This window comes from Patagioenas fasciata, chromosome Z (genome assembly GCF_037038585.1).
Source record: "Patagioenas fasciata isolate bPatFas1 chromosome Z, bPatFas1.hap1, whole genome shotgun sequence".
NCBI lineage: Eukaryota > Metazoa > Chordata > Aves > Columbiformes > Columbidae > Patagioenas > Patagioenas fasciata.
In genome coordinates, this window is record NC_092560.1 from 29,461,984 (window position 1) to 29,475,008 (window position 13,025).

The 13,025-nt window shown below is 37.6% G+C and overlaps 1 protein-coding gene across 8 annotated transcripts in view; it reads right to left on the reverse strand.

Annotated features, from left to right (window-relative positions):
• Nucleotides 1-3,643: 3,643 nt before the first annotated feature.
• The window catches only part of LOC136114806 (transducin-like enhancer protein 1), a 72,990-nt gene continuing 63,608 nt past the window's right edge, over nucleotides 3,644-13,025 (reverse strand). For all 8 annotated transcript variants that reach the window (XM_065860396.2, XM_065860395.2, XM_071802529.1 and 5 more), the window contains 6 exons: nucleotides 9,864-10,113; nucleotides 7,893-8,140; nucleotides 5,790-5,937; nucleotides 5,240-5,390; nucleotides 4,722-4,798; nucleotides 3,644-4,559 (listed from right to left, as the gene is read on the reverse strand). In XM_065860396.2, the coding sequence (XP_065716468.1) occupies nucleotides 4,452-4,559; nucleotides 4,722-4,798; nucleotides 5,240-5,390; nucleotides 5,790-5,937; nucleotides 7,893-8,140; nucleotides 9,864-10,113 (982 nt within the window). In that variant the 3' untranslated portion in view covers nucleotides 3,644-4,451. The remainder of the gene's footprint in view (nucleotides 4,560-4,721; nucleotides 4,799-5,239; nucleotides 5,391-5,789; nucleotides 5,938-7,892; nucleotides 8,141-9,863; nucleotides 10,114-13,025) is intronic.

The following is a 13,025-nucleotide window of genomic DNA, read 5'->3' on the forward strand; positions in this document are numbered from 1 at the left end:
GTCAGTGAAATCACTGACTGGAATCTCAATCTAGGTGAATTTTGTAGATTACATGATAGACTATGACAAAAATGTATGTGTGTGTATCTTCCTGTTCACCCTTGTCTTTCTCTGTATTCTCTGCCATGAACTCTTTGTTCTGATGTTCATCAGGTCCTACTCTGAGCAGCTTCACCTTTCCCATTCCATAAAAAAAGACTCTTCTCTGGCAGGACACCATGGCTGAAGTCTTACATAGATCCACATTCTCACTTTCTTTTCATGCAGTTGTGGTAGGAAAAAAAAAAAAAAAAAAAAGATCTTCAAAAAGCACACAGTTGGAGCCAGTCGAGCTCCTCCAGTAAAGTGGCTTAAGGGCTAAACACTTTATCAGTAGTGCGAAATCTGAATTCAGTGTTCTTCCTTAGCCTGAAAACATTAAAATCCACCTTTCTTAATTACCACAATGGTGGAACTTCCCCATCGACTCAAAATTGCACCCACATAATACAAAATATGAAGAACTACTCTAACTAGACTACATGATCCCACAGGCTCATAAAATCCATTTGTCTATATGGATTTAAGTTACTTAAGTAACTTATATATTTCTGAAAATTATACCTGCATCACCAATGCAAAGATGTGACAGAAATATTACGGTCAATCATTTATATACAAAACTGTGCAGGTGACTACATGATAGATTCTACTGTTATGTTTATATTACAAAATAACACTCTTACTTTAACAGTCTATGAGCTTCATATTCATTTTGTGCTCTTTCTTCTCTTTAAAGGAATAAAAGCTTTTAAAATGCCAACAAGTTTAAAAGAATTTATATGGATGAAAATTCTCTCTCAGGGACTCACAGCTTGTGAGTTGATATGAGGAATTATCTTTTCCTGGAACTATAATCAAAAAGAGGTACTCTGACACACTGACAAATGTATTGTGTGGAACATCATCACGATTTTCTGCACAATTGATTTATAAAATGTTATGCCAAGTGCACATACAGAAAATATACAAATTAGGGCTGGCAAAGGATTTTGTTCACTTGAATTGATATTATCACAAATCTCCTCTTCATCAGTTATTGTTTGCACTGACATCCAAATACGTCATTTGTAAGGACTCCCTGCTTCTATCTGGCACCAGTGTTGGCCAGAGTGGCACTGAGACATCTCTGAATACTGAGGGCCACTCAGTCAACAAAGACTGTCCCAGAAAGGGGCTAATAAAAGGAATCTTTCAGGACTGTAATTAAACTGACAAAAAAAAGTTAATTACCTACACCATAGCTACTGCTGTACTTCTTTTTCCATGTGCTTTTCCCAGTGCCTTTTATGTTACTGCTGGTCTGGGTCGATCTGTTTCTTCATTCAATATGCACTTATTTCCAATCACTACTTTACACAGGCCAGAAGAACTTACAGAAGTTTTAAGCTCTACTAGTTTTAAATCTTGTAGGTAATAGAGTAGGCAGACATGCCAAGATTTCACCAAATGTATCTTTTAATTAAAAATTACATCTATTGGTGGTATAGGCTTTACTGTTTGAAAAATGAAAAAAGTTTCATAAACTATAAGTGGAATCTGGAAAAAAAATAATTGAGAGGACTATTGTATGATGTGTCCCCAAGTTTTCAGATCCAATGCTTAAACTAGATCTGATTGGGGAGAAAAAGAACTGTCTCCTTAATTACAACCAAGAAACATATGGTACAAATATGATTGAATTAATTCACGTGCATAAACAATGTCCAATTCCATAACTGCTGACTCACTGTGCAAGAAAACAAGAAAAGACCAGGTATTTTGGTACTTTCCTGACATCGTGATTTTGAACCTTCTGATTGATAAGAATGTGGTCTTACTAGCAACCACTACATTGCAACTTACAGCAGACCCATGTACATGTGTGTATTTTTTTTTTAAAGTTACACGAATGTGCTAAAATACTTGCATTCTTGGTTCCTCTGATATCAACTTTTAGGAAAGGCAAAAGAACACCTATAAAGTAAAAGTCAAGGTAATAGTAGTTTGGAAGAAATCCAAGTGTTCCTAACTACAGCAAATTTGCCAGTTTTGCTGAACAAAACCCAAACAAATAAATAAACAAACAAACAAAAATCGATGATCATTGGCAGAGTCAGACTTCAGAAAAATTTCAGTACGAAAACAGGGTTGGCATAAAATTCAAGTAACCTAGTACATACTCTTTTTTTAAACTTTATGTTTTTAAAATGGCATAGCACTTCACAGGATTTCAATGTAATAAATAGTATTTGAAAAGCCTGACAATTCTGCTTTTTTGCCTCACTCTGAGAAAGGAATATAACCATTACCTAAGCTGGTCTGTTATTTTCATACAGATATTCACAACACAGCAACATACAAATATATAGATACACATGGATAAAACACTAATTTTAAATGTCTACGAAACCAGATTATCCTGAATAGTTAACACTTTAGATTCCAAATGCAAAGTTAATATATTAAGGCTATGACAATTCTAGATGGTATAGAATGGTTTCAGTAGAATGGTCATGTAAATTGAAAAGAAAAGTGATGTCTCCTCAGACTGGAAATCGAGAAAAAATTTGCCCCAAGATGAGAAATTCCCTATCCAGTCATTGCATCTGTCAGTCAAACTTGTTTCTTTCTAGTTACATGTCTTTGAAGGAGCAGGGATATAGGTCATGGTCAAATGCTAGCAAAATGAGAAAGTAGTTCTTCACAGATGAGTCTTAACCTGTCTACCTGTTTGCATAATCTGAATTATTTGCTCAAAGATATTCTTCTGTTCATCTGTACTCTGCATTAGCAACATAAATTCTAATTAAATTACAGAATCTAGGAAATGCATGGCTGTCACTGGTGCAATAGCTACGTTTGTCTAGCGCACAGTGGTAGAACTTGTTAATCCGAAAAAACATAGTTAGAATATAATGCAGACATTCTCTCCTCATCCATTTCTCTTGAGTACACCAAGAAAACTTGATTTGAAGATGCATAGCGTTGCTAACTGGCTGCTTAGCATGGCTCTTCACAGATGTCACACACCGATGCAACAGTGGAAAGGACTCAAAGATTTCTCAGTATGAATACATAGAACCTATAGGCCTGTGTAGCATGGGACACTCAGGAAAATTAAGTCTAATTAATTTGTAGAGTGGATTAGTTAAAAATCAAAATATTCCTGTGTCAATATTGTCACAAGAAGAAGCGAGTTTAACTTAGTTTAGATTAATTCACTTCACTTGCAGCCCTGCAAGTATTCATAATAACATTGTTTAAGTGATCCCCTGTAAAATTTACACTTTTGGTAATTTAAATTTACCTGAGTATCTAAGCATAGACAAGACATTAAAAAGGAAATGGTCATTAACTACCACTTCTCTGTAAAATACAAAGGGTACAACTTATCTAACTTTGCTTAATCCTAGACATCCTCAGTTAACGAATAAAGGCTCTGATGTACTTAGCTGAAAAGTAGTCTTGCATGAATTCTGTTCAGCTGGGTGATGAAGGAGAGGGAAGTCACCTCTTCTTCTAGCAAAATGACCAAATGACTTATGATCAGGCACATATTACTGTATTTGCCAAAGAACAGATGCATGGGACATCAGAATAAACTTAAAATAAATGGCACAACTTTATGAAATGTTCAATTTTTATATTTACACTATAATTAGTACAAAATTGCCTTTTTTTCTGTAGCATAAGACAGTATCTACTGGACTTGGTACCCTAATATGTCAAAACAACTACTTTGAAGTATGATAAAGGAATCTAGGAAGAGTTATAAAGAATAAGACACCATTTTCAAACTATACATAGTGTTTGCTTTTGCTTCTAAAAAGGTTCTTATATCCCCAAAAGGTTTTTACTTTTAAATAAGCAGGGTGGGAAGGGAAGGGGCGAGGGGGAAGACTGGTTGTTGGTACTAAAGCCTTTACTGTATTAAACTAAATATATTTACAATTTATACAAATGTTTGACCTTCAACAAAAATACAAAAACATATCACAAGATGCAAAACCAGCAAACAAGTTCATCTGAGACACCACTGCTTTACACAGGACAGAATGCAATTTGAACTGCAAGGAACATAAAGGTATTTATCCCCCATATCCAGGCAATGAGAACAATTTGTATGAGGTCACGAAGAAAGAAAAAAATAAAAGGCTCCAACATTCTTCAGTAGATTCAGCTTTTAAAAACTATGTCAAAAACCTAGGCTACATCTGTCCATCTTGCCTCTGTGTTCCGTTTGGTCCATGTAGCCAGTATTTAGTTGCTGGATGTTGCCTTCTATTTGGAAAAATCGGAGTAGTTTCATGGCAAGGTCTGGAACCTCAATACTTTTGCTCCTTTTTAAAAGGCAAAATCTTTCTACTTCTACAATTAAGAACAATTTTGGCCCAGTTCAACTTCTAAAAGTTATATCCCCATCATATTTTTCAGTAGATAACTTCATAGACTGTAGCCTTTTTGTCTCCAGAGCCAGTGACTATGTACTTATCATCCACAGAGATGTCACAGCTAAGCACTGATGAAGATTCTTTGGACTAGAAGAAAAATAGAAATATATTACATTACTTAAAAACCAAAATCTGTTACCCTCACCTCAGCATCCCATTTTGGGTAGATCACATAGGTGAAGAAATCTGAGTCCACTCTTGGGACTCCGGGTGTCCTAGTTTTTTCTTTAAAAGAATCACCATCCTCACCTGGAAGATACTGGCCCCGTATGGAGTTCTCCATGCATTAAGAAGGTTGTCTTTCCCAGTACTCACAAACCATTTACCTAGAACATAAACCAGAAAGACTATGAAAACACAGGAAACAGACATCTGACAAATTTCAGGTTTTCAATTCACATCTACAAAATCTGTTAAGCAATTACCATTATAAAAAGTTCACCACTAATCAACATAGTACTTTTGCTTAAAATCAATGTGGACACTCGTGATTTTGCAGTGTGTTACATACTAGGAAATCTCTAGACTCTGCAAGTACATATAGCTTTTTACACACAAATCAACACTTGCAAAAGCCTTTAGACAAATGGGTGGTTGGTTGTAGATAAGTATGTTTGAATTTATAAAGCAGAGATACTTATTCATAACAATGAAATTGAGACACTAAATACATTTTGATTATCAAATGAGCTATGACTATGTAATAACTGATCAGCAAAGCATTAATTAGTGCTCTGACCTCCAGTTCGGTTTTCAGGGCAACTTACCACAGTAAGCAAACTTGAGTGACAACACACAGCTCTCATGAAGGTGCAGTTGATATTTATCTGGTTTATTTACATGCAGCACTTCCACATTGCTGCTCTCCATTCCCACAGCTAGCCATTCACCAGTAGGACAATAACCAAGGGAAAATATCTGAAAATTAAACAATATTTACACCTTTTATTTTTTTCCTACACTTTTATTTTTTTTTCTTTTTTCTGCAGTGGTTAAATTAATCACGAGAGGGAGAGAAGGAGAAGGGCCAAATAAAATTCACATAGTTTAACAGCAAGACTGCTGTTCAAAATTGATGTGACTAAATAACCCCTGTTCTTACCATTAACTTAGAAAAATAAGAAAGGATAGTAGTGTCAGGCTATCATTTTGTTCTGGAATTTAACCATACAAAAGCTCCAAACTATTGGGTTGTGAGCAGCCAAAAGGAAGAGAAGGAACAATCTGCTAGTTGCACTGGGCTCAATCACAGCTTTCACTTTAAATGCTTCCACCATACTACATTCCCCCCAGCAAGTTGTAGGAAAATCCAGTTACCTGTGATGTGAAGTCATGCTGTTGTAGTTGTCTACCCTCTCTCAAGTCCCAGGATCTGACAGTGTTATCCAAACCTCCTGTCCAGAGCTTGGTACCATCATTAGAAATGTCAATACAGCTGGCTCCGTCTGTGTGGCCCTGGAATTGCCTGATAAAACAAACCAGATTGAATAATGATTTCCTGCCAGAGTACAAGGTAAACACTGTTCTGGTGTTAGTTTTGGACTCTGGATGTGCGTGTCATCTCTTCTGTGTCTGCTGATGGGCAAAAATCAGCCCCTCCCTCTTACTGAGCATGAAATACAACAGTATTATAAAAAACACCTTTTGGGTGCTAGAGAAATGAATTGCATCATGGCCAGCTCAACAAAATGAAATACTTCCTATCAAGTTTAGAAAATTTAAAAAAAAAAGCTTGTGAGAACATTAAAGTACAGTAACTATAGTTAAAAGCACTAAGGACAATGCAGATTAAAACAAGTGCCGAAGGAAGAAAACTCCTCCAGTTTCAGAAAACAGCTTCTGTATTTTTCTTTGGCTGCAAGTCAAGATGATAAATAATAAGCAAATATTAACAGGAAGGGATCCAAACAGAGATCCAGACAGTTAAACACAAGCATTGCTGAGTCAGCAAAGTTGCATTCTCTATGGCATGAGATCACGAAAGTCTAAATGGTGCACTTTGTTTTAAAACCTTCTCATTAGTACTTCTCAGCTTTCAGCAACCAGAAGGTCATCTCAAGTTTTCCTTAATCTTTTTGGCAAAAGCCTTCTGAGGCTCCTGCCTTTTTCATCAGCAATTTGCTTTTAGGGAAGTCCTGTGCCTCAATGTGAAAGGTGGAGGGCGGGGCAGGGAAAGACAACTAGCTTGGGAATGAACGGTATGAATCACTGGGAGCTGACACAGAAAGGTCATGCGGCACATTTTGTTTTGTAGCTCTGGTCTCAAAATTCCACGTGTTATCCATTAGCAGGATCAGCCAGCAAGTGGTGGGAACATATACAGCATACATTCAAAATGCAAGACAGTCATACATGGGGAGAGTGCACCTTTACTGAGACTAAGCACGCATAAGGCAAACTGACAGTTTTATATAGCTAAAATATTTGTTGATCTAAAAGTTCAACAAGCAGTAAAATTTGCCTGCACATTAATATGACTTTGCAGATAAGCTTATCCTAATTATTGATACACAGGAAGTTTTACTGAAACAGGAAACTAAGCAGACTTTTTAGTGTTGTATTCAGAACTTTTAAGATATCATAGCCTTTCCGAATTTAGGCTTTCTCATAATATTCTAAGCCACCACTACTCTGGTAACCATAAACCAAGATTTAACATCCAGTAAACCACACAGCTAACTGCTAAGAGCCATTTCACATATGGCTCTATTTTTTTTTTTCCTCATAGCACTATACCAAATATTGACCTGCCAGACATTTTATTCTTTTACTGATACATTCATTAATCAAAGATCTAATAAAAGATTTTAAAAGTAACTTACATGGCAATCCATGTATTATACTGTTTGCAATATGTTCTAAAAGTTTTAGAGATCAAAATCCCCACCCAAAGACTTTTCTCTCATGAATAACCAAACATCAGTAGTCCTTTATGCTTTCCTAAGAAACTGAGAGGATCCAGACTTTCAACTGCTTTTGTAAGATTCACTTTGTTACTTTTCATCACTAAATAAGAACTGAAAATTCTCTTTATCGCTTAACAAGGCCTAAGACAAAGGAAAAGAACAAACCTCAGAGTTCCCTAACAGGCACATTCATTGTACATCAATCACAAACCAGCAGAAACGTTGCTTGTAGAAATCTGCAGGCAAATCCCAACTGACTGAAAGCAATAGGAACTTTTACACTGACTTCAGTAGGTTATGGACCAGCCCTTTAGGGCCTGGAAGCACACCTTTCAAGACAAGGTTGAAGCTACCAAAATTAGTTTCTGCCCAACCCAGGTGTAAACTGTAGTCCTTGGATAAGAAATACAATTTACTTTGCTGTCATGAATTACTATTCAGGGAGACACATGTTTATGTAGATATCCAAAGAGTAACTTCTATTAAAGTCTTCTGTTAACAAGTAATGACTCACCTGACCAGCGTCTGATTGTGCAGATCCCACACTGCGATGTTGCCATCACTGCAGCAGGAAAAGCAAACCTTGGAATCAGGGCTGATGGCCAGAGCGTAGCAGGCAGGGGCTGAAGATGTCAGCTCTGCTTTTATACGAGGAGTTGGTGCTGCCAGGTCCCATATGGATAACGTGCTGGCTTCCCCGCCAACTATTAGGGTACAGCCATCAGGCAGCAATTTACATGAGCGGATGTAGTTATCTCTGTTCTGTACAACACAAATCAACTCAGTTATGTTAATACATGCCTGCTAATAATGACCACCAATATGATTCTGACTGCATCCAAGTTTTAAAACAGTAGGCTATTTTTTCCACTATCAAAGTACTGAAGAGGAACCAGCAGATCCTAGAAGGTTTCAAGCGCTTACAATTCATCACTAACCAGAGACTGCAGCTGCAGAAATTAAACCGCAGACTCCTGTTGCCACAGTCTACTCTGTTCTAAACTTGATGAATGCCAAGTCTTCCAAGTCATTACATAAAAACAGAGCCAAAGAAAGCTTGCATTTCTGCAAATGCACTCCCATCAGCTAAGGTCACCCAAAATAGAAATATTAAAGCAAATGACCTTTCACTTGGCATTTAGGCAACCTTATACGAAAATGCAGTTCAAGGACCATGCCTTTCAGGTTTGGGAGGTTTTTTTTTTTCAAATACTATTTTGCAATCACCATTTTAAAGTTAAAATATTAAGTACTCCCATACTGGTCCTTCACATTTGTGATACTATTGCTGATTGTGAGGTTCTACAGGGGATTTAGAGGTGGAAAATATTTCAGCCTTATTACAAGCTTGACCCATTAAGTGTATTGGATGTCCATTTCTCTATAACAGCTGCCAAATTAACATGGTAACAGTTGTTTAAGAAACGGAGGGTTAAGGTCTGTAACTCAAAACATAGAAAAAAATGCTGCAAGAAGTATTCAACAGCATTACTACTACTACCTTTCTTTTTCTTTTCATTTTTTTAATTGAGAGCAAAGAAGCAGTTAGTAGTGCAGTGGAAATGTTGGCTTACTTAATCGGCCATTACTGCTCCATAACTAAAATGAAGGCAGCTAGAACTGTGCATCCAGACACAGACCTTCCACAGAACAGAATACATATTCAACCATACTTTTACTACTAGACAACATAAGGGTAGTAGTAAATAAAGGGTAAAGGGTAAACAAACAAAAAGCAACATCAAACAAAAAAAGCCACCACATCTAATTGGATCAACACTGAAGCTAGCATTTCAGAATGTGTTTCACTGTGCTTTACAATATTAAATCTTCTCAGTTAACAGTTCACAAATATCTATGCTGCTTCAAATATGAGCAACATCTTTTATTGAGGCATTAACTTTTTTGATTTAGCTTTTCAGCTACCTATACTACCACACACAGTCCCTTTTATAGCCTGCAGATGTCTAAACAACCAACCAAAATGTATTAGTTGTGGATTACCAAGAAAAAGCATAGCGAGACTTAAAGCAACCCTGGTACCCTGTCATATGCTTTCATTATATGGTTGTCACACTCTTACAAAAAAAGAGGTTATTGCTCCTGTTTTGAGTGACACACCTATGAAGGTTCTGTGCAGCCCTGTATAATGCAGGCCACATTCCTTCTAAATCGATGCACAAAAATGACTAACACAACCAAAAGGAAAAATAAGAGAAAAAAAAAAATCAGGTACACTCTATACTCAGAAATCTTATCTGTTATTTCACCCTTAGTGACAATATATCTCCCTAAACAAACATGCACTCTTCTCTGTAACTTGATCTGTTTTGTGTTAAACAAACCCAGCAAAATATGTAACACAGGAAAACAGAACTGCCTGCTATTTCCTTGTAATATGAACAAAATCCAGACAACGACAGCAATTTCCTTATTGAGTCTCCAAGGAGAAGCTACCCTTGTGAAAAAGTTCCTGTTCACCTACCAGGCAGTCCAGCTGGGAGACAGGGCTCTTGTTGCCAGGCTGGCTGATGTCCCAGACTTTGACGCACCCCTTCCCACCCGTGTACACGTGTCTCGTGGGGTTGCTGATGGTAACTGCACACACCACTTCTCCGTGGTTCAGAGTGTTGATCTGACGGGCATGGCGAGGGATTCCTGGACCGATGAGGGCATCAGGAGGGAAAGGAACCGGCTGCATCTGACCATCTGCAGTAACGTGAAAGGAGTATGCTCTTTTGGGGAACGGAGAGAAAAGATAAAAAAATCAGTGAGTTACAGTACTATAACAGAAGAAAAAAGTTACTTTATTTGATTTCTTTGCCAATCTTTTTCTCATAAAAATCAGAGCTACAGTTCCAAGTAACACAGGCGCATGAAATCTCAGAGGTAGACAAGAATTCACAATAGATATTTTCAACTTGCCTCACCTGAAGTATTCATGCAGTGGTGAATGATGTTAAATTCTACCCTTAACTCTAGGGATAAAGGTCATGGCTGCTATCCCTCAGCCACCTTGCTAATAAAAAAAAAAAAAAAAAAATCTTTTAGCCCTGGTTTCTAGCCAATAGGTCCAAGCCTAAGTACCACAAGCCTTGCAGCAGCAACCCCTCATCAGGCACTACTCTTTCAGACTTCCTCCATGAGAGCAGCAACTGTTGCCTTGCAGTAGCACTAGCCAAAGTTGAAATTTTGCTCCATTTCTGCACCCCATCTTTAACATCAGCATCAGCTGTGCTCACATGCCTCTCTTTCCAGCTGGTAACTAGTGCTTTAAACAGAAACTTCTTCTCAGTGAGGGTGACAGAACACTGGAACAGGCTGCCCAGGGGGGTTGTGGAGTCTCCTACTCTGGAGACATTCAAAACCTGCCTGGACGCCTTCCTGTGTAACCTCATCTAGGTGTTCCTGCTCCGGCAGGGGGATTGGACTAGATGATCTTTCAAGGTCCCTTCCAATCCCTCACATTCTGTGATTCTGTGAAAATAGAAACCTGCAGAGTTGTTGCACACACCTTTCAGCAGAAAGCTGATATCATCTTCTCATAATTATGTTTTCCTGAATAAGTACTTTGGAACAGCTGAAAGGCCTAGTTTCACATGTAGCTTTGGTACTTCTGTAACACCCTTTACTTGTATTCAGTGCATGACTTCCAGTATACAGAAACCGAGGGTTGAGGAAGTGAATCCCAGTACTGAATAAAAGCACTCCTCCTCGGTGAAAGTACACAAAATTATTTCTTCATGGTTACTGTAATGTTTAAAGCCAGTTCTATTCAAAGAGAAGGGCACAAATAGCAGCTAAAAAAGGTTTTCAGGGGGGTTCTTATTTTGTTTTAAATAATAATTAAATTAGTACTGCAAAAGGCTGCTTTTTGTCATACTGGTGAACTCCTTTTTGCTTCTTTTGTTTTAAGCACATCCATAGCTCACATTTTTATGCTGTTTTTACACTAACAGCACTCTTCAAGAGGCTAAAGTGGATTAAAAAATGATGAGACAGAAGTATCCTTTTTTACTAGTGAGCTGCCTTTTCCCTACTGATACCTTTCTTCACCTAATATAGTTTTGTGTTCACAATCGCCATTTTGCCTGAGAAATCTCCAGTCACTGTAGTCCAAGTATTTGTATTGCATTCCTTTTCCAAGAACACAACAATCAATAATTCAATTTAATCTTCTGTTCTGAGCTCTGAGCTAGTATTTTCGGAGTATTTTATTGCATGTTTCAAAGTATTGCACAGTTTGAAAGAATGGAACAAGCAAGACACCTTGAACCTAACAGGCATCACAAAACAAGTGAATATGCCCAGAAGCAGAGCACAAGATATTCTCTTAAAACCCAGTGACAACTGGAGGGCAGAAGGAATTCTACAGTTCTTTCATACAGAAGGTAACAGTGGAAACAGTCACCCCATGCAATACCAGCACTTTCGCAGAAGGGAAGGATAAAAACTGTTTAACAGTAACTGCTATTTAACAAAGAAGAAACTGATAGTGCATGTATATGCAATTCCCGTACCTCAGTACCTCATTCACTTCATGGTTGGACATGCGAATTGAAATGGCAGATGAGTCAGTGGAAAAAAAAAAAAATTAAAAAAAATTGTCGCTATGGAAATGTCAGGAATAGGAAATGCAAGGTAAGAAAACAAGTACAAAGTTTACTCCTTTACACACATACAAGATGCACAGCATATCAAATGTATTTCTTCCCATTGGACCCTTTATTTTTTTTGTATGAAGAATTACAGTAATGATACAGGCTTAACTAGAAATCTGTACCATTTCTGTGAAGAGGAGTAGAGACAGGACTGTTCCAAAGCAGTTATTCACTAAACAAATGGGACACAGGATGGGAGGGGAAGCAGAAGAGGAGCATCAACAAGACTGCTTGAGACTGAACAACTGCTCATGTTCAGGTACAGAATCCAACTATAGAGTCATAGCACTTAAGAGGCTGAAAAGCTGCATACCATCCCGGGCTCTAGATCAAAGTCAGTCGCAGAACATTTGTTAGCAATTAAGAGTACACAGAAATGCACAACTTTGAAGTCTCAGCCTGCCCTTGCTTTTATCATGGACAGAAGAAAAACAATTAAGCAAGTACTAAGCAATTTTTTCCAGCATGTTTAAGATGAATAATCCACTTGTGCATGATTATTTTTTAATGGAAGGTTACAGCATAAATGTTCTGTTCAATTCGAAATACCTAAATAATTGGTGTTTTGAAATGCTTCTGTGCACACACAGCTTCTCAGTTCTTGCTGACATGGGTGGGAGGAAGACAATAGGAACATTTTTCAAGTGCTTCATGCATACTATAGAATTATGATTACTCTTCTGCTCTGAAATGCCAGAGACTTATGCAGTGTACTTTTAATCACATAGAATTTTATCAGTATGTCCATGTTTAAGGTACAGTTATACAGATCATAGTCTCTTTTTTTTTATCATCATGAGTACGCATTTGCTCCCAAAACTGGTTGGTCAAGACTCAGGATGGCTGAGTTTGAGTGTCTAACAAACAGACAAGCGACAGTTTCTTACAAGCCAAGGCAGCTTTTTCTACAGGGCAAGTTACCAGCAATCCACTGTGTAAAGACATGGCTATCCATTGCTAAAGCCCTGTGCCCCTGCCAAGACAAG